The 27,304-nt window shown below is 27.6% G+C and overlaps 1 protein-coding gene across 6 annotated transcripts in view; it reads left to right on the forward strand.

Moving 5' to 3' along the window:
* Positions 1 to 259: 259 nt before the first annotated feature.
* The window catches only part of LOC142321042 (salivary antigen-5-like), a 49,482-nt gene continuing 22,437 nt past the window's right edge, over positions 260 to 27,304 (forward strand). The window contains exons 1-3 of one of the 6 annotated variants that reach the window (XM_075359043.1): positions 260 to 418; positions 23,858 to 24,009; positions 26,716 to 26,803. In XM_075359043.1, coding sequence (XP_075215158.1) covers positions 346 to 418; positions 23,858 to 24,009; positions 26,716 to 26,803 — 313 coding nt within the window. In that variant the 5' untranslated portion in view covers positions 260 to 345. Of the gene's footprint in view, positions 419 to 16,028; positions 16,051 to 16,309; positions 16,626 to 16,692; positions 16,883 to 17,095; positions 17,221 to 23,857; positions 24,010 to 26,715; positions 26,804 to 27,304 lie in introns of those variants that run through there. The other 5 variants (XM_075359048.1, XM_075359044.1, XM_075359045.1 and 2 more) reach the window with 5 other exon arrangements.

Raw genomic sequence — 27,304 nt, forward strand, 5'->3', positions numbered from 1 at the left:
GGAGAAAAATTGATTGGTATAGCGTAAAGATAAATACTTTTACATAGTATTTAATTACAAGATCGCATAAAAATTGTACTTAAATACAAAGAGAGCAGAACACTTAAGTTAAAATTTATTGTTAGATAAATGTTGGCATGAATTAAAACGATATTTTAATAGGCTTTGTTGTAGAGCGCGATACTGATACCTGCCAATCACCGAACAGTTTTTAATTTACGCTAGGACGACCGAGCGAATAAAAGCCATCACGTTGAACCTTCAAGCTCACACTCATCCTTGCCGCTTAGCTTTCAGGGTCAGGGTTTTGTCTTTACTAATCTTCAAGTCAGCAAACAGTAAAAAATGCAAAAAATCATAGTTTTATTTTCATTTTATGTAACGAGCGTTTTGTGCTGTAAGGATGCGCAACTTTTACGTAAGTAGTAGTTAAAAAATTTAAATTATATTTTTTAATTTATTCATTTGTTACTTTTATTTATTTCATTAAAAAAACATACATGCACACCTATACATTATTATTTATTAATTTAAGGTAATTTTTATTTATTTATTATAAATTTAAATTAAAATCGATGTTATAGTAGAAGTACGCAGGCATCAATTTTCATTTCTTTAGTTTGTTCAACTAAAGAAGTAATTTTTTTCAAATAATATTGACATCGGCTTTCCTAAACGTAACATTTTTAAATTAATTTGTATAGTTAGAGTTAGAAAATTACTCCATGATTTATTTACAAAATGTAATGAAAATTATATTAAGAAATGAAAATTACAACCTTTTTTTAAGAATAAAAAAACACTAATAATAGAGGTTAAAATTGTGTTTTTAATTTCCCTAAATGTACCTTAAATGAAACATTGTAAGGAATTTACACTGCAGTATAAATTCTTTTTTCCAGTAATGAAAAGTCTGTAAAGTAAATCCAAAATTAATATTTAACAATATATTATCTTTCTATTTGAAAATAGTTTCTTTTATCGTTTCACTAACGAAGAAACTTACACGGAAAATAAATAACAATAGCAAATTAAACTTATATAATATTAAAACTAGTTTTACTTTATTATCAAATAAATATATCTTTAACAAAACTGTAAGCTACTTCAAACCAGTATTTTTTCGTGACCCGTAACTAATTACACAAACCGTGAGAAAATTTAATTTTATACCATCTACGAAAGGCCAGTAATTATTTATACATTAAATGTTGTAACACTTGAACCTCTTGTTCATGCATTGAACATTATTTGAAATGTTAAAACAATTCCCCTCCAATCTAATATACCCATAAATACTAAGTTTTACGCATACTACTGTGCAGTACATATAATAAATTTGAACACTTATTTCTAATCAGAACTGACGGTATACGCTTACTGGCTAAATTACTCGTCAATTTACACGTGTTGTCTATCTCTAATCAATTCATTTTAATCATGATCTCAGTAGGTTATTATTCTTTGAATAGTTTATACACCTGTAATCTACCACTATTTTTTATAATTATCAGTTTAATATTATTGTTTGGGTAAAAAATACTCAAAATAAAAAATTTATCCATAAAGAGTTGGAAATTTAAAAAAAAAGTTGAATAACTTACATCTAGTTCTCAAGTAGGAAGAATTGTATTAATTCATCAAGAACAAAAATGGAAAAAATTTAAGCATAAAATAAACATGAAGTAAATAGAAATTTTCAGATATGGGACATATGTATAATTTAAGTAACATATGGTTTCATGAATTAATCTCCAGTTTGTATAAAATTGTAAGATATTGTTTCAAATACCCTTGAAGACATATAGTGCATAATTCCCAAATAACCATATCCCAAAAGTCTAAAAAAATTAAAAATTATATATTATCAGCTTTTAGTAGATTAAATTACTTTGATTTACCCTTTTCTTCTATTTTAGAAAAAAATTGGTATACTTTATTCAGAAACTTACCTATTTCATACAGAATAAGTAAATCAAACTATTCTGGTTTAGATATGGTTTATTCTGGTTGTCAAAAATACTGACAGTCTGAAAGCAATTTGGTTGTTCCACCATGTGCACAATATTAATTTCCCTTAAGTTATTCAATCTATTAAAAAATAAATCTTTCTATGTTTGAAATGGAATGATAAATATAGTACAATACAAACTAAACAATTTTAAAACACATTCATAATTCAAGTTTATTTAAGAATTCTAATAATACCCATCTAAAACCTGGAAGTGAGAAGTTCAATATAAGGGACAACCAAAGCAGTTCTGCAAACTACTCTTATAACATCACCAAACTGAATCAGTGCAGGTAATGTGGATTGTAAAAAAATTACTGAATTTCTAGTTTTATTATCTCTATGGTGGAGTGGTAGTGTTTTGGTCTTTGATATGGTGGTCCCATGTTTGAATCCCGTAGTCAGGCATGGCATTTTTAATATACTACAAAATTCTATTTCCATATTCCCACACACAAGCTTCAAAACATCTGTGATGAATTAATTTATCAAGCAAACAAAATATATCTAAGTAAACTTGTAAATGTAAAAAAAATGTTCATAATTTTCTCTTCAAAAATTGCATAATTAAAAACATCTAAGCTCATCTTACAATTTTTTAAAATATTTTATGTGATTAAGTGATTTAATAGTCTGTTACAACAATTCTGGCTAATAAGATGGTAAGAAATCTCAATTTGGTATCAAGGCAGTTAAATTTAAATGAAACGTAATAATCTAATAAAGAAAATGGTGCAGCTGAATTCAAAAATAGATTTTAAAATTGATATTAGCATACATGTGAAACCAATTAATTATATGCCAATGAAACAGGCTTAATTTAATAATGTTATTTGTCATGACTATTTTTCCAAATCAGAAAAACAGATGTGAGGTTGCAAAAAAGTAGAGAAATGTTTATTAATCCTATATGTAATTGTGCATATGAGGATTTCTGTCTTTCAGTTAAGCTTATAGGAAATTAAAAATCTTTTCATTTGTAACTGGACCATTACAAGCATCAAGTATGTTGACACTCCATTATAGAAAAAAATTGTTGGGTATCATCTCATGTTTTTAAAGAAAGATAACCATTTGAATAATAAATTGTTTGTTATAAACATCACTAGTTTAATAATTTTAAAATAATAAAATATCTTTTATCTGAGAAATTTCTGTATCCAAACATACCTCACTAACATTCTCCACTTACAAGAAGTTTTATTGTATTTGTATTAAATAGTAGGCAATATTAAGATCCATTTTTCAAAAGAAATCTAAATTGGTGATTAATTTTTCAAATTAATGACAGATTCATAGCCCAATCCCTAATGCAAATTAGTGTTCTCTCTTGAAATTAGTTTGTATGCTTGTGTGTCATTCATCAGTGTTTGAAAAGTGATTTATCATTCAAAAACTTTCATATTGAATTAACTGCACTTCCTTTTAAGAATGAAAATTTTACAATTTTTCAAAGAGAAGAAATGCAGATAAATTATCCACTCCATATTTTAAAATATACCAAGGTATTAAATTAATCAAATCAAATTACCGTCCTCAAAGTTTAGAATTAACTAGTTTTGAATAATTTTTATTCATAGACATGAATAAAAACACAAGTGTAAACTATAATATTTATTTAACATGACAGACATATTTGTCATATCAGAATTAGGTTTCAGAAATTTTGACATAGGTTTTAAAAAAATGTGTTATTAAACTGTTTGTATGTTGTTCGCAGTTAACAAAACATGACATACAGCAAACTTATAGATTATTTCAACAAATTACTTTGAAATATAGCAAATTTTTTTGAATTATTCTTCTTCTGGATGTACGTAAGTTTCTTTTTATTTTGGTTTCAAAATAATAAGAATTTGTAATTAATAAATTAATAAAGAATGATTGACATATTTTCATATCAATTTTTTTAAAAATATTTAACCCAAACTGTCAAAATATTTCTACATTTCTATTATTAAAACATCTTATTACTATCTAACAAGAACCACAAATAAACATTTCACTATATCAGTAGGTTACTAAAAGTTCTTTTCATCAAAAAGCTATAAAACTGAATATCATTAAAAGGCAACTTCTTTCTACTATTTTAGTATTCTAAAAAAGAATACTTTGAAATATCATATGGTTAGGTAGAGAAATCCAAAAAAAAATATAGATGACTTTGGAAAATTTCTCATTTTTTAAATTTACATAATGGTTTTGAGTAAACAAAAAATTCACCTAAGAAGTTTGAGAAACTCCAGAGTTTCAAATAGGTCTCAAACAGGAATCATCAAGAAAGTTCCTGTACACACGGTTTTTTTATATGAACATTGACAGAATTTTTCTTCCATAAAATATAAAATCTATTCTGGTTGTTCAAGTTATCACATCCAAAATTAGAGCTTAAATGATAGCTCACTGACTAAAACCATCAGTTTCAGTTTTTATTCAGGAACATATTTCCCTAATTAAAGTTTGCCAATTACCCAAAACATTGATAGAAGGGTTTAATTAATTACAGTACATTTTTTCACAATCGACAGGAACCCACTAACAGTGAAAAGATTATCAGGATGCTGACAATTGATATTAGTTGTGTTTAACAGGGATATAACCCCAAATTATTAGTAGATTACTTATTTACTATACTTAACACCAAAATAAGTTATCATTTATCTGTCAATACAAAATAATAATGTAACATCAAAAAAAGGTCCCCATTATAAATAGTTATAACTTATCAAGTGATTAATGATTATTATCAAACAAAATGTTAAAAAAATGAAAAAAGAAATTAAAAGTAAAACTATTTTCAACTATATACCATGGTCTTCACCTGTGACTTAATCAAGTAATTTAGACAGATATTAATGTAACTGAATAATTATCATTTAATAACTGGGAAAAATAAAAATTCATAAAATTTATTTCATTTAAATGAAACTTTAAACCTTTTTTCTTAATTAAAAAAAAACCACAAATACATCAAATCTTAGATTTTAATTTTAAATGTATAATTTTTTACTTCTTTTACAAATTAAAAAAAAACAAAACACAATTTTAATTTTTTTAAATAATACATTCTAAATCTAAAATAACTATTTTTTTCTTATTACCTCATAGTCAAGGTTTTTTACTTCAATTATGTAAAAGTAATGGCATACAAATCTTGATAAGGCCAAATACTACTCCACAACACATAGCCCATTATTTTTTTAGTTACCAAAACAGTAATAAACATTATTACATAAACAGATATGAAAAATAGTCTTTAAAACCATAATTAATTTTGTGGTATTATAGTACTAATAAAAATAACCAAGTGAAAGTTAATTAACCTTTATTTATTTACTTTTCAATCTCTCTGCATTTTATTATTTATTTACATTTTCAAGTAGAAATTACTTTTTTTACAAACACATAATATTATGCTCACATTATTAGGAGTAAAAGAATTTTTTTTTAACTGTAAATTCTAAATAATAATGAGTAAAATAATAATTTTACTCATATAGCACCCAAATTACATAGATCACTTCAGAAATGTATAAATATGCAATTCTGATGGTAATACAAGTAACTACTATGGCAAGATCAAGGAAATTCTTGATATTACTCTGATAAAGTTTTAAAAGACATCCAAGATATAAGATAAAAAATTAATAAATAAAATATATAAGTGTTTGCAGTCCCTATTGATACCTGAAAATTAAAAAAAAACAATTAGTGAAGAAAATCAATATGGCAAAAAAAGAGTTTTGAAGGTATTGTTAAAAAAGACTGCATAAATATTATTAGTACAGTTAAATGATCATACAGAAATTTTCAGGTTTATTTAATCAGTGCTACTTAATATTTCATCTGTAGATTAATATTGATGTTTTTATTAAGGAAATATTTAATTTAATTATGAGTAAATTTTGAAATGCTTAGACCTTAAAAATGACAATAAAAGAACAAGAAGACTGTTTTTCATAGGCTGACCCCTATAAGACATTATTGTGACACTGTTGCTGTTCAATGTAAAAAAGCTCTGTTGTTTGGTTTAATGAAAGTGTATATTGCAGTGTTTGGAAAAATAATCATTGTCTTTTTCAGCAAAGGCATCGTATATATAAATCAAAGTATAAATCAAAACTAGAATTTAAATTTACTATATACTATGGAGTGAGTGATTAATATTACTCAGTATCAAACAACAATCCGATAGCCTATTTTTGTCTCTAAAACTATTATGACATATGAAAGAGCCATATGATATAAAATAAAATTGGTACATAAAGAATAATAAATATTTGATAATGGTGAAAAGCTCTGCATTTTATTAAGACCTTCAAAATTAAACATTATGTTTGATGCTGTTTATATATCAGGCCTTTTGGGTTTTATTAGTTTGAATTTTTCAGTGAGATAAGTTTTCTTTTTCTGAGATTAAAATCATAAACCCAGAATTCACTAACAGTTTTATTTGTGAAGTAAAACTGTTTTATCCTAAGGGATAAACTAAAGTAGATAACTAAAGAATTAGTGTGCTAATGTTAGAAACCCAAATTAAGAATTAGTGGTCAACTATCAGAAACCCAAGAACGAATTGCCTGGAATGTGAGCCCAATTTTTCACCAGAATTTTCTGGTCTGTCAAACAATTTCCAGTATTCATGAATGGTTCCATTACAGCTAATAAATGAACTTTTAAGATTTTGCAATTTTGAGGAGTTTTGCTTGCCTTTCTGCAGTCAGCATTATCAACTAATGTTTTCCTCAAACACATCTGCATTGAAAGTACATCTAATCCAATTAACAAATATATTACTCAACAATCACTTACTAAATGTTTGACTGACTACTCTTTTACTAAAGTGGAGGCAAATGTAGTTTTTCTTTTAAATATCTACCTTGAAATCACAAGCAAAATGTGAGCTAAGGCAACTGAGAAAACATTAGCCTTGTTCTGTCATAGTTGGTCCATTGTTAAATGTTAGTATTACCAAATAGAAAAATATCAAGCTACTACCACCAGCCATGAGTCATGAATTCAGTCATAGTTCAAATATCACTTAAGCATTACAAGCAGATTCTTTTAATAGCATGCAATATAAATTAGATCATAAATTTGTAACTCATTCAGTAAACTCTGTGTAGAACCTATTTAGGCCAGAAATCGCAGTCGGTTAGCATATAGTAACTAATATTCGCAGCAGTGAATATTAGTTACTATAGTTGACCACTGGAATTAACTAGTATAGAATACAACAAATAAATTGGCCAGTCAGTGCAGTGATCAACAAACTGAATTTATATTTAAGAGGTCCTGAGTTAGACATCTAGCAACTATCTATTATTTCCCAATTGAAAAAAAGTCCTGTATTAGCTACTGTGATTAACATAATTAAAATGTGAAAAAATGGTGTGAAAATACAAATCATTAATTTGCTTTAATGTAATTTAAATGAAAATTGGGAATAATCTAGTCTACAAAAAATTACTGTCAAAATAGCAAACAAATAGAGATATTAGATCACATAATTACAAGAAAACACAAACAGAAAAACCAACTTCATATTACGATGGAATATTTTCATATAATTGTTACATGTTTATCTAAATTATTTAGAGAGAAAGTGGTTTATTTTTAAAAAATTCACTCTTTGTAAACAAACATTTTGGCCAGAATGAATATGAAAACCATAAATCCCCTCCCACTGATAAAATTTTCAAAAATTGAATTAGAGCAAACCAATAATTTAAAATCAAAAATTCATCATCAGACCCATACACATTAAATTCTCTTTAAAAATTTTTTATTAACTTAATTAACACAAGGTATTTAAAATAAAAAGATAAAAATAAAATTTTTCTTAATTAAAATGGTATAGTTGATGATTCTCCCTCTATGAATCATGAGCCCTTGCCGATGGTGAGGGGAGCTTGAGTGCTCAGTGATACAGAGTAGAGCTGCACCGAAGGTGCAACCATATCTGAGAGGTATCTGTTGAGAGTCAGACTAAGGAATGATTCCTGAAAGAGAGCAGCAGCTCTTTCAGTAATTGTTTAGGACTTAGGTCAGGAGGACTTAAACAGCCATATCAACATCACTCAATCTTCTGAGTACTGCACAGCTGAAAACAATGGAAAACTACAGCTGCTTTTTTTCCAAGAAAATATAATTCTCTGCATTTTCATATGAAAAAGATGGAGGCACCTTCCTTGATAAAATATTCTGGAGGTAAACTAGTCCCCTGTTTGGATCTCCGGGTGGGGACTACTAAGGAAGGAATCACCAGAAAATTAAAAAATAACAATCTACGAGTTGGAGCGTGGAATGTTAGAAGTCTATAAATGGTTGGTAGGTTAGAAAATTTAAAGAGGGAAATGGATAGATTAAATGTAGATGTAGTAGGAATTGGTGAGGTTCAGTGGGAAGAGGAAAACAACTTTTGGTCAAGTGATAGAATAATTAACACAACTTCAAATAAAGGGCAGGCAGGAGTAGGTTTTGTAATGAACAAGAAGATAGGGAAGAGAGTAGAGTATTTCAAAATGCATAGTGACAATCATTCTAATAAGGATTAAATTAAAACCTAAGCCGACAATGATTGTTAACATCTATATGCTTACAAGTGCCCATGATGATGATGAGATAGTGTGTATATGAAGAAATTGACGAAGCAATTAAACACATAAAAGGGGATGAAAATTTAATAATAATTGGAGATTGGAAAAGGCAAGGAAGGAAATATTGTGGGTGAATACAGGCTGGGCAAAAGAAATGAAAGAGGGGACCGACTTATACAGTATTGTACAAAGTATAATTTAGTAATTGCCAACACCCAGTTTAAAAACCATAATAGAAGAATATACACATGGAAAAAGGCAGGTGATACTGCAAGGTATCAGATAGATTATATCATGGTTGAGTAAAGATTTAGAAATCAACTCATCGACTGCAAAGCTTACCCTGGAGCAGACATTGATAGCGATCATAATTTAGTGATAATGAAATGTAGTTTGGGGTTTAAAAACTTGAAGAAAAGGTGTCAGATGAATTGGTGGAATTTAGAGAAGCTTGAGGAAGAGGAGGTAAAGAAGATTTTTGAGGAGAAAAGGAACTATCAACAATTAAGAAATACTACAAACAGGAAGTGCAAATTAGCGAAAGAAGAGTGGATTAAAGCAAAGTGTTCAGAAGTGGAAAGAGAAATGAACATTGCTAAAACAGACGGAGCATACAGGAAAGCTAAGGAAAATTTTGGTACATAAATAAAAATCTAATAATGTGTTAAACAAAGATGATACACTGATTTATAATAAGAAAGGAAAGGTCGATAGGTGGGTGGAATATATTGAATAGTTATACAGAGGAAATGAATTAGAAAATGGTGTAATAGAAGAAGAAGAAAGAGGAAGTTGAAGAGGATGAAAGGGAAGAAACAATACTGAGATCTGAATTTAAGAGAGCATTAAAAGATTTGAATGACAGAAAGGCTCCTGGAATATACCTGCAGAATTACTGTGCAGTGCAGGTGAGGAAGCGATAGATTATTATTAATATTTACAAAAAAGGGGAAGTTCCATCATACTTAAAAAAGAGTGTTATAGTCATGATACCAAAGAAAGCAGGAGCAGATAAATGTGAAGAATATAGAACAATTGATACTAAGAATAAATGTGAAGAATATAGAACAATATAGAACTAGTCATGCATCAAAAATCTTAGCTAGAATTCTGTACAGAAGAATTGAGAGGAGAGTGGAAGAAGTGTTAGAATTTGTGAAGACCAAGTTGGTTTCAGGAAAAGTATATAACATATACTTAACCAACATATACATATGTATAACATACACATAACCAACACATTTGGCATTTATAGACCTAGAAAAGGCATTCAATAACGTAGACTGGAATAAAATGTTCAGCATTAAAAAAAAAAAAATTAGGATTCAAATACAAAGATAGAAAAAGAATTGCTAACATTTACAGGAACCAAACAGCAACAATACTAATGGAAGAAAATAAGAAAGAAGTCATAATAAAAAAGGAAGTCCAACAAGGATGTTCCCAATCCCCATTTCTTTTTTAATCTTTATATAAATCTAGCAGTTAATGATGTTAAAGAAAAATTTAGATCCGAAGTAACAGTGCAAGGTAAAAAGATAAAGATACTACGACTTGCTGATGATATAGTAATTCTAGCTGAGAGTTAAAAAGATTTAGAAAAAACAATGAACAGCATGGATGAAGTCCTATGCAAGAACTACCGCATAAAAATAAACAAGAGCAAAATGAAATTAATGAAATGTAGTAGAAATAATGAAGATGAACCATTGAATGTAAAAATAGGAAGAGAAAAGATTACGGAGGTAGAAGAATTTTGATATTTGGGAAGTAGAATTACTAAAGATGGACGAAGCAGGAGCGATATAAAATGACAAATAGCACAGGCGAAACGAGCCTTCACTCAGAAATATAATTTGTTTACATCAAAAATTAATTTAAACATCAGGAAAATATTTTTGCAAATATATGTTTGGAGTGTAGCTTTAAATGGAAGTGAAACTTGGACGATCTGAGTATCTGAGAAGAAAAGATTAGAAGCTTTTGAAATGTGGTGCTATAGGAAAATATTAAAAATCAGATGGGTGGATAAAGTGGCAAATGAAGAGGTATTGCGGCAAATTGATAAAGAAAGAAGCATTTGGAAAAATAAAGTTAAAAGAAAAGACAGACTTATAGGCCACGTATTAAGGCATCCTGGAATGGTCTCTTTAATATTATAGGGACAGGTAGAAGGGAAAAATTTTGCTGGCAGGCAACGTTTGGAATATGTAAAACAAATTGTTAGGGATGTAGAATGTAAGGGGTATACCAAAATGAAATGACTAGCCCTAGATGGGAATCTTAGAGAGCTGCATCAAACCAGTCAAATGACTGAAGACAAAAAAAAAGTTGATGATCAGAATGTTTATTTATGATTGTGATTATAAATTTAATTTAATAATCTATGTGTTAATAAATTATTTTCACTAAAATCATCGAATAATAATTATACATTTATTTAATATTTTAATCTTTTTAAATGAAATGTTGATAATATGCTAATATATGTTTATTATATACTACCCATATACTGACCCAGCAAAACTTCACTATTGCTAGATTTGAGTATATATATATAATACATATATAGATTAAATGACACAATTGAAAGTTTGATAAAACATTAAAAAACTAAACATTACAGAACTTCATAAAATTTAATCTTTCCCTTTCCCTTTTTTCCTTATTTCACTGTTTCCCCTTTCCCATTTCCCACGCATAAATCGGTCCAGCAGTTTTTTAGTCTACAGCAGACACACATATGAACATTACCTTTTATATATATACATATATAGAAGAAGAAATTCTGTTTGTTGGTTTTATTTGTTTATACCTACCTGGTATAGATTTTGCAAATTTTTTTTTCACGTATGTAATATATATTCTGAATATGAGCCAAATCGGTCCATAAATAAACTTTTTCTAAATATCTCAACCTCAGCACCATATATTGGGTCATTTTTTTGCAAAAATATTTCTTTTCACTTAACTAATATATATTCTAAAAATGAGCCAAATCAGACCATAAATAAAATTTGTTGAAATACCTTGACCCCAGGCACTACCTAGCGATCCAAACTAATACAGAAACCTTCACAAGTGTGCACATAACTCACCAAAGTTTCATTACAATTAGATGAATGGTATAGGAATGCATCTGGGACAAACAAACAAACATTCATTTTTATATATATAACATATATATGTAATATGCTTCATGATAAATTGATAAATGTTTCCAGACTTATAATTCTCTACTTTGAAGAAGAAGTAAACAAATTGCATTGATCTATTGTAAAATATTACATTTGTTTACAAGCACTAACAACTGAGATTCATTCTAGATAAATTACGATATATAAAATCACATAAAGTTTCATTTAATAAAAAATTTATAATGTACACTATCAGGTAAAAAACTTAACTAAAGAAAGTGATTCCATTTGTCATAAGCACATAGAAAAACTAATTTCTCAACATTTTACAATACCTTAGCATATATAAATACCAAATTAACACAGAAACTGCAAATATTTTAGAAGACTATAAAAAACAAAATATGTTTAAGAAAGTTTTCTTGATAACCTACTGACAGCTTAATTGCATGAGATATTTGATCTCTTATCCTTACGTTTCAACAGATGTTTTAAAATTAAAAAAATATAATTTAAAAAAATGACTAAATTTTTTTAAACGTGTTGAAATGTCCTTCCATAGATATTATCATATAAAATATCATTAAATATCCAATAGGTCTTATAGAAGAACATGAAGTGTTCATTATGAAAACATTTGTTAAATTTGCTTTTCCAATTAAATTTTTTCTTTTGAAAAAAAAAATACTTTTTTCCACAATTGCAAGAGTTAAAAATTAACTTTTTTAAAAAATTGGGTTATAAAATAATTTAATAAAAATAATATGAGCAGTAATCACTAATTTAAGAAATAAAATGTTCTTACTGTAGAACAAATTAATATCCGAGAAATTTAGAAGAATTATGTTTGCGAATATCTAAGAAAATATTTTACTAAAAATTTCAAACTCAATTAACAATTTTTCTATTAATGATATGCTTATTTATGAATTTTGATATTGTCGAACACTCACTTTTATACTGTCTTAGAAAAGTGGTGTAGGACAGTTTGGATGGATCATTCTGGAGGTAGTATAAAAAAATAGGCAAAACTCTTGCAATAATATATTAAGAATAAATAAACATTATTAAAATAAGGAAAAATAAAATATAGAATGTACTTAATTCTAGAGCAAAACACAAACTTATTGTTCATAAAAAAATAATTTCTTCTAAAATGCTAAGTGTTTTTATTCATTTAAAAATAATAAAAAAGATGTTAAAATATATTAAATTGAAAACTGAAACAAACATAAAATTGAGAAGGTGGAGTGATTTTAAAGTTAAGTAAGAATAATTATATATCTAATAAACAAAATATATTTTACAATAATACCTGACATTGACCAGGAATTTGTTTAATAATTATATTATTTGTTATTTCAATGGGGAAGTGCAGGAGATAATTTGGTAGTTTTAATAACTTCCCTTTCAAAAAATAAATACTATAAATAATTCACATCACCACAGGAATGAAGGTTGCTTCTTTATTACTCAATCTTGTCATTATAGTTTCAATCTTCTTCCATCCAGGGGGAAAATGTTATTTACAGATAAATATGGTAAAAAGAGATAATTTTATCTATTTTAACGATATGGCCTTGAACAAATAATTTGAATGGAATGAATCATAATAAAACTATACAATATATTAAATGTAACCACCAAATGACAATACATATATGTTACAAAAGATTGTACCAAGACAAAACGTATGCACTCTAGCAGAAATTTTTAATTATTTTATTAACAAAAGAAAGTTTAAAAAATTGTTATTTGATTTTTACAATATTTATTTAAAAAAATCACAGCAGCTGTTTCAGTACATAGTACCTTGCTCATGTACAAAAATAGCTGTTATGATTTTTTAAATAAATCTTGTGAAATTCAGAAAACACAATTTATTTTATTTTGTTATTATGGATTTTTATTAAGGAACAGCTTTATCCATCAATTATTTTATTAACCATTTTGCATTCTGCTTTATCATAATTGTTATGATTGCATGTTGCAATGAACTTGTAAAATTCTTAGTTTTGTTAGTAATAAATATCATTTACAATATACTGTCCAATATAATGAATGAATTACTTTGAAGACTAAATTTTATAATAGATTAAATTATTTTGTACTTGCCAGTCTATCAGGCTTTGGTCAATGTAATTAATAACTTCTGAAATTTTTTAATTCTTAACCCTGCATATATTATTGTAGAAAGGTTGGAACAAGTAGACAATAATCACAGGCAAAATATCAGTCATTTATGTAGGTAGGTTGTGTTAGATGTTGAGTGAGGATAATGAATTGGATTCAACAGCACTGACGAAGGTAGATCAGAGAGTACATTGAGTAATTAAAGCAATTAAAGTACAACAGACAGATACCAGTAAATTTAAATTAGTTAACCATAATCATGTTTAAATTATTTAGTATATTATTTAAAAAATGAATAAATTGTCTATAAACACACAACATAAATATTAAGTAATACTTAACCAAAGTATAAGTATAAACTAACATAAAGAATTTACTTATAGTCATTATTAACTTCAATTAAAACATCTGGTTTTTTATTGCAGATAAGTTACAACGTTTAAATAATACCAAAATTTAAAATAATATTCTAAACAACCCTTGCACCAACACTCTGTTTTCCCTGTTTTGTGATTCATAAACAAAATTTAATTATTTACATAAGAAGCTGCCAACCAAATCCAAATTTTAAAATTCATTACAGGTGTAGTAATGACAACTTTTTTTACATTAAAACACATTTTTTAAATTCATCCTAATGAATAAGTAAAAATTCTATATAAATTTGAAAAATCTAGATATTTTTACTATAATTCGTAAGTATATTCTTAAAAAAAAAGTTTATAATTACATCTACTCGCTGTAATACTAATCTAGAAAGTATATTGTAGGAAAAAGCTACTGCAGAATTAGAAAATATAATTTCTGATCATTTACATTTAAAAAAGTCTTGAAATAACAAAATATAAAGATTTTCCACCCTTCTACAATAGAAAACTGAATTCTTCAATCAGCAAATGAAGAAAAGCGTGTGTACAGATACTAAAAAAAATCACAGATTACAGATTACAGATTATAAGAAAATTTTGAACAATTTCAATACAAACATCATTTAATTTTGTAAATTAATAAATCTTTGATTTTTATGATTTATGATAATAAAAGAACATATGTAGATCATATCAGAAATGGGTAGGTATGCTACTCCATGAATTAAAAAAAAAAAATTGTCCCAGCATTTATTTGGTTGTATCAAGGAAAATCATTGTTCAACCTTTATCAGAACAGCATCATAAAATAGACAATTAATAAAAAATATAAAATAGAAGTGATTGAAGTCCATACTATTCAATATATAAACATGTAAATAATATTAGTAAATACATGAAGCTACTTAATGTAAAAAAATGAATACAAAGTAATACACAGTCCAAAAGATTTAATGAAAATTATTTTAGCACATAATTAGACATACACTGAACAGAGATTCAGAAAATTCAGTGATTTTTTTTAATAAGTTTTGTTTAAGGGGGAATGTAACGGAAAAACTTTTAAAAAAATTAATATTTTGGGTTCTAACCTTATAATATAATTTAAAATTCCCTCTTTCCAATAAAACCAATATTATGTCTCAAAGTCAACTAAAAATACAAATGATTACAAATAAAATATACAGTTTCGTTAGCTTATAAAAAATTAAACTGATGTGTGAGAATGCTTTTTGCTTGTTTAACATATGGGACCACCGTTATGTATTGCTGCAGAGGATCAGATGAAAGATTTGTAGCGTGGGTGAAAATGCCATGACTGACCGGGATTCGAACCCGGGACCTCTGGATGAAAGGCCGAGACGCTACCTCTCGCGCCACGGATGCCACCGACGTGTGTGAATACAGAAAATGATACAGGGAATTTTTTAAAGTTTATCTTGGTATATTGTTCTGCTGGTAATGTCAATGATTGATGTGTCATGTCATGTCTGGCAAGATAGTCGCTACTACAGTGGAGAAAGCGTTTTATGCTCGAATTAGCCAAAATAAACTCTGTTACTGTAACAAGACTTAACGCCTTGTGACTACCTTTAAGACAGAGTAAAAGACAAAGTTTTTGTACCGCCCCTTCCTGTTGACATCGACGACAAAACAACGGATCACAAATTCTGTTGCTACCGTTTACCGGCACATGCTTGCACGTGTTTGGGACGAATTCCTATACAGTGTTGATATCTGTCAACGTTGCACATAATGAACATTTATAAACAAAAACTTAAAGATTTCTTCGATACAATCATGTAAATAATTATCTCAACTGTTCAAAATAAATTTTTAATAAGCTATTGAATGTATACATTTCATTTGTAATCATTCTGTATTTTTATTAATTTTGTAAGAAAATAATGTCATTCTCCCAAATTTCAGTTTTAGTTTGTAGAATTAATTTTATGTGCTTTTTCTTTTATTATTATATATTTATTAGTAAAAATGTAATTAGTTTTTGTATTGAATTTTTTACCGATTTTAATTTTAGTTGGAAGTGATGCATTTGTTTTCAATACAAGGTTATGTGTCTCATGAGTGTTTAAAAGGATTGAGTTATTGTTTGTAAGGGTGGTTGTTTGTGAGCTATATTTTGTGAATATTGCCTAATTATATATAAAAAGATGAGTAGAATTCAAAATTATTTAAGAAAAGGAAGTTTCTTAGAAACCAACAAAAATATTTGTTCCTCTTTAGTTTCAAACGCTACAACAAAGCAGCATTTGACCGCGATGAGAGTGATATATAACCGACCCGAATAATTCTGAAGTTTCATCGCTCTGCTTTAAGTTAAACTCTTCAGTAAATTGTTATAGAGATGAAGGTGAAGGTAGTAACTGTCATTATTGTTCCACTTATGTTATTATAGATAGAAGCAGTTTTAGTCAAGAATTCCAGTCATTTGTTGTTTGTATAGTAAAACATTTAATGTTTATTAAATTAAGAAAAAAGTTGTACATTGTTAAACATACTAAAATTATCTTTGATGGTAATTTTGTTTTACTATTACAGCAGTATTGTCATACATAGTTAGTAGCTATACAAAACAACAATGATATAATGAAATGAAATGATAGACATGAATAGGTTTGTAAATAATTTGTTAAGTTTACACAAACCCTGAAATACTGCTTACATGCATAAAATAAATTAAAAAATATTTTGATTTATTACCATTTTTTGTTGGGTTATCCTCAATTTCTTATGATGTATCATTCTATAAATAATTACATCCACCCAACACTTCATCTTCACTAACATTGGATTCCAAGTAGTCATTTTCAGAATTAATGAGTTTATCCACCTTGATATCAACAAAATAAACCATCTTCCACATTTTTTCTTCTTGTAGCACATGTTTTACACAGTTCTGCCACTACCTCAGCGACACCAGTTTCAAGTAAAATCTTCACATCCACTAATTTGTAAGTTTTGTTATTCTGAGCTACAAATTCTTTTACTTGACTTCACACTAGTTCTATTGGATTCAGATTGCAGTAGCGTGGTGGAAACCATAAAACTGTACGCCCATTTGCTTAAGCCATTTAATCGATTACATATTTGTTAAATTTTTGCTTATTTTTTTTTAACTTCTAGAAATGTAGAATGAAATTGGATTTGTTTTTCTCTCAGCCATGATACTAATCAGCTTTTAGCTATGATGTGTTTCGAATTTTTTCTGATTTTACACAGTGGTATGGTGCATTATTCATAACAATAACAATATTCAGCAGAATTAATTTCATAATCACATTAAACCAGTTATTAAAAAAATTACCATAGATATCTTTATGGTAATCACCCTATTTATTGGATTAAAAAACTAATAATGCACCATTAACAAATCCATCTTCATTCTCTACATGACCTACAATCAGTTAGTTATTTTCGTTTGTTACTTACTGATTTTATATCAGTACTTAAACCAGACAAAGAAACCTGTTTAGATGTTTAATGAAAATGTCACACCAAACCTTACTGAGTGAATGACTTTTGTTCACCCAAGATTCATCCAGATAAAAAAATGTTTTTCTCATTTTTCTTAAACTCTTTAATTTGTTTCAAATATTTCCTTCACCAAATCTTTATGTCATCTCTATGAGATAAAACTATTTCTACTTTCTCCTGAAAATTAGAAACCCATTGATAAAAGTTTATGTAAACTAGCCTGACTAATTTTTGATAAATCCGGATCTTTTTTGACAGCTGAAATTACCTAATTGAGTATGGGCAATTCATTCTTAAAAAAGAAACCATGGACTTTGGATCTGACAGCATTTTTATTGAAGTCGTCAAATTGGCCTAAAACGGGTTTTGAATGTTTTCTTTTTTGGTGTGTATAGTACCCCATATTTTTTCTTTTCAGCTCGCGATCTCTCAATACTTGAAATGGATGCACTTGTGAATGCAGATATAAATTCTTCTACAAATTTAATTTCTAAAGTAGGGTTTGCAAATTTTTTTAAAAAACATTAAGAACTATCATCTTTTCCCCAGTTCCTAATATTTTAATTTTTTTTGTATTTAAGTATACATCAAAAGGCCATAGTTATTAGATTTCACAACATATAAAAACAATTATAAATAGAAACTTAATTTCTAGAAAAAGGAAATAAAGCAAATAAGTCATAAATTTCAGTTTGATACTTATTTAAACCAAATTAATGACAGAAACAACCTCATTCAAAGCAATTTCTATCACAAGCAGTTAATGTCACAGTTAAAATAATAATGAGGTTTCACAAGACCAAGTAATAATTTTTAAAATAGTGTTGAAAATATAAATTTAATTGTGTCATAACACTATAAGTAGCTATGAAGTATTCCTATTGTTTATATAACATTGTACATGATATGAACTGGCCGAATTGCAATTCAAATATTTGTATTAACACATGAAACACGTGTTTATTCTAGGCCTCAAGTAGCAAATATGAGTATTATAAAATTAGGAAACTGAAATTAGTATAAATTTTTCAATAATAGTGCATTGTTTACATTGCTGTAGACCTAACATATTTATTATTACATAATAACTCGTGTGATAATCTGAAATTAACAGCTGGGTAAGTAATGACTAACAATCTTATTGTGCGATAATTATTTTTAAAAGTGATGTGTCATTTTGTCCACCTGGTAGATTGCATCAACTGGTTGAAGGTTGCCATATGTATGTATGTTATGTATTTACATGCACCACACACATGCAGATTGTTTACTTCAGGCCTCAATGTAAAGTAGACAGAAAGTAGAATATCTTACCACACATCAAAGGAATGTGTGGTACCTGAGACTGTGCAAGACTACTCTTCATTTACATTTGTACATATCGTGCTCATTCATCCTCTGAAGTGGTAAAACTTGAAGATGGTAAAGGAATGGGAAGGATGGCAAAGTAGTCTCAGTTATTCTGAGAATGGTAACCTTCAGCATTATTTTCGAAATTCTATTAGAGAAAACTGTGACAATATCAGAGCAACGAGAAAAGCAATAAATACGAGCTGTATATGTGTATAAAATTTCAACCTATTCAAATTGACAACACTATTTTTGTTGCAAGTAACTATTTTTGTAACACTACATGTTGTGGATTTAATAGAGCTCTAAAAACTGTTGAGTCTTATTCATATATGGACATTCACTTCCAAAGTCTGTCATGGAGAAAATAAAACCAATTTTTGGAAATCCAAGTAATAAAGTTTTGGTGCGGAATTGTACTCCAGGAAAAACTTTGAATGCAAATGAGTCTTTCAACACATGATTTGGAAAACAATTCCAAAAACTATTTATCTGGGAATAGTGATTAAAGATTGATGTTTATGAATCTGTGATTGCATTTAAAAAAGGAATGTTAGGGGAAATTGATGTACTAAATGATCTGAAATTAAAAGTGAAAAAGTGTCGCTATTCCAGAAGACATTGATCGCAAAAGAACGGCCGCTGCAGAAATTAAAATGCATTTTTCAGAGAAGAAAAAACGAAGATAAATATGATGAAACATATGGTGTAGGATTGTTTTAAGTAAATCAACTACCCAGTACTTCTTTCTGAATAGTTGGTCTAACTTTAAGTGCTGTTTCTATAAAACCACATTTTTCAGTCTTCATGTACCTTTTCCTCAAAAACTATAAATGCTAGAGACTTGAAATTTTTACCAGGTATTCCCAGCCCTATTTTATCATTATATAAGTATATTTTGCTATATAACTATGTATTTAAATAATTACAATATTTTGTGCCAAAAAAATTGTTCAGTTTTAAAAAATGTTTGAAAATATAATAAAAATAGTTAGGTTTTATTAAAATAATAATTCTGTTTAAGTGGTTAGAAGTACAATGAAAACAATAAAAAAATCCATGGCTCTACCTGTTATAGGAGCTGAGAAAAAGGTACATGAACAAGGCTAAAATTAGCATTATTTATGTTTTGTACAATCCTCCCTTAAAAATTCATTGACAGAGTAATATACTGTTTCTGTAAAAGAAAATATTTAATTGTATTTTAAATAAATTGTTAGGTAGATTTGGTTGATTAATTTATTCAAAATGACTGTGGAAGAATAAGGCACTTTCTTATAAGCCAAAGTGTGTTGAATCACTTGAAAAACGTTTTGTTGTCTGGTTTGATATATTCTTATTGATTGTAATTTTTTAACAATAAGTGACTATTCTTTTTAGTAAAGAATACACATTCATAATTAGTAACATATGCATGAATTAGTTAAAATTTGTAATCTTTTCAATATCAGTTCACATCTTTTGTATTATAGACTTTATATTATAGCTATCGGTCCAACAGCCTATTTTTGGGTATGAAAACTTATTCTCACCTTTTTAGGGAAGTTAAGATATAATATATGCCTTTGCTTAATAAAATTAAATAATCACACTTTTTTTTTAACAGGACTTCTTTCTCTACTTTATAAAACTATTTAAATTACTCATCCATAGCTATTTAATATTTTTCTCATACATAATTTTTCTCTTGCTATTAATTAAACAGTTTTCTAGTTTCATGTGTCATTTATTTTTATATAAATCTTTTTTGCCTTAACATGAAACTTATTGCCATGCATGAAACATTATTTATTTTAGAAGAAACTTATATATTTATCTTATAAGAAACTTAGAAGACTATTATTGCATTTTTTCTGTGTTGCCTTTCTGATATATAAATCAAAATTAGCTTTTCTGAAAAAAAAACAAAAAACTGTTACATCTTCAAACATAAGTTCATGTTAATAAGGTGAGAAACATGTATGACAGAATCTACAACCCGAGTTTAACAGTTATACCTTGAATCTCCAAAACTTTGTACGGCCACCATAATCATTTTACAGATCACCTGTATTAATTTTTACCTTAAAATTTCATACCTAATATTCTCTGTTCTTATATTCTAATATTCTCTGTTTTCATGATGCTTATATTATAATGAGCTTTATGCATATTATGATTTAAACTGTCTGTTTTACCCATTCTTCTACTATATCTGAGAAAATAAACCTCAGCATTTTTGCTACTTCTGTGTAAAACTGAATACTTTCATATAAAGAATGAAATAAAGAGAAAGAGAAAAAGTAATCTTTATCAGAGGTAGAAATATTTAAATAAAGTTTTGATACACTTTATTAAAAGTGAAGAAGTAAGAGTAGAGAATGTAAATATATTAATCATTTTTAATTATATAGTAATGTTAAAATATTAACTCTGAACAAAAAAAAAAATTATCACTTGAGATTGTCAGAAATGTAACAAAATCTTAAAAAGAAAAAACAAAGTAAAATCCTATAGAAAAAGAAGATACCAGAAGCTAAAGGCTTACTGTCATAGAATGTGCACAATACAATACTACCTTAATATCAATCGAGAGTAATAACAAGAACACAACAATGTGTCCAATCTCACCAAATTGTTGTTTTTTGTTTTTTTTTTTACTATCTCTATTACTTTTAACATTTATTGATTATTATGTATAACTATATTCTCATATAATTAATGTGATGCTTAAAATTATTTCAAAATGACAGTAGTATGAGAGCCTTTTAGTTATTCATTCAAGTAAGACCAGTATGTGTAAAGAACCCCTACTGTTTATTTCCTGAAACTAATCTACTAAATTCTTTTTTAATTAATTAATTTTTCTGTTTCAAATGGTTTCAAAATAAAAACCTTAAACCTGAACAATTGTGAGACAAAAAATTATGAGATAATTTAAATTGGATACATTATTCTTTAAAATTAAGTCTGTTAGTATTCCAGACCATTAAAATTTTGAATTTTGATTTGCTTTTGGTACATTTATTTAAATTAAAACTGTACACAATTAAAATTAATGAATAAGGGGAGAGAAGGTAAATGAATGGTCTTAGATTTGAAACTTAACTGAAAAGACTGTGTTTGTTTTTGGAAGGATTGGCAAACTTGGCTTTACCAGGAAAGCATTTCACCCATTATGCTTATTGTGCAGACATGGCACAGGGAAGTGTGTCCCTGAATCTAACTACAGACATCCATTCTACCAAATAACATCAAAAATGCGGTAACTCAAAGCAAAATTCTGGTGTTCTCAGCACAGATTATCATATAAAGTCAAACCTACACACATAGGCCCCATTATTGGTTCAGTATTGGGAAAAAGGTGGTCAAGGGTAAGATAAAGGATGGGTATAAGAAAGGATTATTCAGCCATAAGGATAATTTATTGTTTTGCTGAAAGACCACATTAGGCATCAAGTTACCTATTAGGTTACTAAGGGTTTATGTAGTACACAGGAAATGCAAAGAAAGATGTTTTAATTGGTGTCTTACTATGCTCATTTCCATAATCATCTAACGTATAATACTCATACATTACTTTGGGGTTAAAATTTTTGTAGAATACAGTTACTTGGGCATTAGAAGAAATCTTTCAGATGATCTGTCTTGTATCTTCAAAGATTCACAAAGGCTCCACTTGGATAAGATAAAAATATTACATACATACATAAATTTTGCAATCTCCATGGCAGAGTGGTAGTGTCTTGGTCTTCATCCAGAAGTTCTGTCTTAATAATTTTTTTTTGATGTATAATTTTTATTAATAGGGAGATCTTGAAAGGCAGTTCTACCACACCATGAAAATAAATGCTATTGCCAGGAATATAACAATGTAATGTTAGGACCTTTAGTGTAGAAGTTGTTTATACTAAATTAAAAAAAAAAATTCATTATAAATATTCAAAGAGTCAAGAGTGTCCAAAAATGGCAGTTAAGCTGTTAAACAAGTTATTAATAACAGTACTACTTAATATTTAATTATTACTATATTTATTTATTAATGCCTAATTTTGATACAAAGTCATTAATTTCCATACTTGCCAATAGATCTTTCCATCAGACATCCCTTTACAATTTTTAAAGTAATCACTCTTATTCACTACTTGCTTCCAGTTCATAACGCTGTTTTCCAGCTTACAAATGATACATCTAGATGTACGATATATATTTATTTGGTGCAGATGGGTACAAACACCGTCATGGCCAGTCATTGTCCTGAATATGGCCACTTTCTTGCTTTTTGGACTGTCAGGTATTATAGCTTCATTCTTTACCAGTGAAGACCAACCATATTTACATATGGCAGGAAGTATTGTTGAGTAAAAACTCTGAATTTGTTGTTAATAAAGAGCTTTTTTGAATGATATGATAATATATAGATGGCTGCTGAAGCAAGATGGCTACTTAAACTGCATAAAAGTTTTAACGATAGTCAAAACTATTTTGAACTTTTATTTTTTCCTATTCTGGATGGATTTTATTAGTGTTTACTTCAGACAGTTACAGCACTGTACATGCATGTTATTTAAGTATTCATATATCATTTTCTGTGTGTTTCTTATTATTTATTTATCTATAGTGATTGTAAAATGTGATTGTTATGTATATGAGAACTGCACTTTTTTATTGTGTATTGGCTGTTGTTTCACTTTGTTTTAATGTCTTAAATGATAAATAGTGTAATTTAATAAAATATAATGTAATATTTACAGTATTGAAAATACTTTCTAATCAACTTTTCAGAAAGTAATTTTACGGAGAAAGAAAAGGAACAAATGATCTTATATCATAACAAAGCAAGAGCTTGCATCGCTTTAGGTCCAAGATCAGATGTTTGTAGAAAATATGGTGTAATTTCACACCAGCAACCAAAAGCGAGTGATATGATAGAAATGGTATGATAAAATATTAATTACGTATGTACTTTATAAAAATATCATAATTAATAATAAAGTTTACAGTATACCTAGGTGAATGTGTCCTTGTATTTACATTTATAATAGATTTGATAAAACTAAATTAGAAACAGTGATACTAAAATAAAATGGAGAAGATAGAAAATAACAATTAAAGAATTACTCCAAAAAATTTACGTAGTGTATGGAAATAGCTTGATGAAAAACGAGTTTTCAGTGATATGTTTAAATGCTACATTTAACTTCAGTTTTTGAAAACATTCATATAAAATTTATTCATGCAAAATATATTTACAGGGTTGTTTTTATTAATCTATTCTTATCTATCAGGGTTTAAAATCTTTAAAGTTTTAAAAAACTTGATCTTTTTTGAGTTGATTATAATTTTCTAAATAATAAAGAAGATAAAAAATAATTAAAATAACTGAACAGTTAAAGGGGAACAAAATCTTTATATCTCAGATTTGTAAATCTTTTCAGACTTATATTCCAGGTCCTTTGTTAACAGTACTTTGAAGTTACTAATCCATAATCTCCTTTTACTTGTGCTAATAGTACTATTCTGAATACCAAGGAAAGTATTCAGTATGGAATGTGTTATGATCACATGTACATACACGGAATCTTGATAATATGTCCATTTAATGTGATGTCACGGTCTAGTTTAATGTGTATGTCTAGTGTGTAGTATGTGTATGTGTATGTCTAGTTTTATGTGGTTTTTTTGTAAGAAACCTAGAGATTTCAATACAAATTCTGTTTTAATTTCAAATGAAATGTTAATTCAAATAAATAATTTGTTTTATTTATAAAGTAAAATATTGAAAAATTAGTTAATTAACTCCTACAGTTGTATCCTAATACATTAATTAAAAACATTACCTTTAGTGTTGCTAGTTATTATTCGTTTGCCCAGTTGTTTTAGGAAAGTTTTTTTGTTTGGGTAGATTAGTTGAAAACATATTTAACATATTATAAAACAGAGTGATTCTCTTTGTTAAAGTCTGCAAATGAAACCAATTCAGGCTTTTTATAGAAGCAAGAACGACCAAAAATATTCATGTAAGGGAAAAAAAATTGATAGCAGTGCTAAAGATTAAATTAAAATTGCAATAGAAGATTTAAAGGATATTATCTGTAAACAGGTTATTATCTATGGAATTTATGAGAAAGAGTATCTGTCAAGTTAATGCATCAACACATCCAGAACAATAAATTCAAATTAGAATAACTAAATTCATTACTAAAGATATCAGGTAAGCTGTCATTGTACTGAGTAATGATCCTAGCCCATCAGCATTTGGTTGTAAAAGCTAGCCTGTATTTATTCTAAATTATTCAGTGAACATTTGCAGTTTGAATTTTCATACTGAAGCTTAATTCAGCACTGAACGATAAGCTATGACTAATAAACTTAATCTGGCTCTGAATGTAATTACAAGAGTGGGTGGACATTTTTAATAAAATGTTTCTGTTCATAGTGTTGTTGTTTTCAAACCATACAAAAAAAATTCTAGGAGAGATTTTCTTTATTCTGTGTGTAGCCAAAAATATTCAGCTCCAGTGTAGGTTCTTAAAGTATTTTTATGTACTCATTTCATTTTAACTGGCACAGAAGAGGGAGAACTAGGACAATATCTAATACAGCAACCTTTTATATCAATTAACATTAATGTTAAGAAATGAGGCTCTATAGCAATCTTCTTCAATAAGAAAATACTTCCTGAGTTAAGTTCACAAAAGAGAATTGAAAGATGAACAAACTGTTAAAAAGAAAAGCGAACAAATAACTAAGTTTTCAAAGAATTGAAAATTCAAATTATCTTTGATTGGAAGAAGTAGACATAATCTTGCCAAATAATAAAACTAAATTTTCACCCTTCACAAACTACCTCGTATCTTTATAAAATATTTTAATCTGAATTCATAAGGCTTCTGTAGATAGGTAATTTTCCCAGCTAAGGCAGGAAAATAAATGCTCTTCAGACACTTCAGAGTTGATTTTAATTTTCTTATAGTTGATTAGGATTAAACATTTTTAGTAATTATCCATCTATACTAAATAGGCAACAAAGGATTTACCGACCTTGATTATGTCATGTTCATTCTATTTTAATATTTCACTTATGTTGTATGTTATTTTCAAAGAAGAAAATCATCCTAAGTATGAAGCTAAGAAGCACTTCAGTCTGAGCTTCTCTATCAGAATTGCATTCCCATTAAGTACAGATAAAAAATACATTATGTGCAATACTTGTTTGAGGTGTCTAAAATTACATAGTCAAATATGACTGTGTTCACAGGTAAAATACAGACAGATATTATTATTTACAGGTAAAAGCACAAAATTTATTAATATAAAATAATTTTTATATAGTTACATATCACTCCAAAATTTGATTAAATAAATTTTTAGCTTGAATATTGTTCATATACAACTGAAATGAATCTCACATCTGACATTGTTATTACAGAATTTACAACTGAATTTAACAGTTTTCATAAAATCATTACCACAAGAAACTAATGTTGTTAGTGTATAATATCCATTGTAATGTAATTACATTAAAAATCTAATTTATTGTACTTAAATATAACGTGTTTTTCCATCAAGAAATTAAAATGTATATTTTTTAAAGCCTATTGCAATTTATTAAATTTTAAAGAAGTATATTTATGTTACAGAAATGGGATGATGATCTAGCAGTAATTGCACAACAATGGGCCAACAACTGTGAGTTTAAGCATGATACTGGGGCACAACGCAAAGACTGTAAGTTATTTGATATATATATATTTTTTAATTGACATAATAAATCTTACACTACTGTTTTCATAAATATGCATGTTTTTATTGACACATGAGTTTTATTTATTAAACAGAACTGAAAATTAGGATTAGTAATCTAAAGATGCAATAAATTGTTTCACTTTACTTTTTACTTTAGTATTTCTTTATGGATTCTTTAATGCAAGGTAAAAAATAAATTTAATAAATCTCCACATATTTAAAAAATACAAACAGTCGTAAGTGAGTGTTAGCATAAACTGTTTTGATGAAATTCTAATCAGAAGTGAATTATAGCTATGATTCTTTAAAATTACTTGTTAATGAAAGCCATTTAGGCTATAAAAACCCTTCTTTTTTATTATTTTTTTAATTTGGTTTTAAATTTTTCTTGTTCACTATATTTTTTAATTCACCTGGCAGCTTGTTGCAGTATTTGTTTTCCTTTGTAGAGTTAGTTTTGAAGTTAATATTCTGGTGTTGTTA

The sequence above is a fragment of the Lycorma delicatula genome, chromosome 3 (genome assembly GCF_047948215.1).
Source record: "Lycorma delicatula isolate Av1 chromosome 3, ASM4794821v1, whole genome shotgun sequence".
NCBI lineage: Eukaryota > Metazoa > Arthropoda > Insecta > Hemiptera > Fulgoridae > Lycorma > Lycorma delicatula.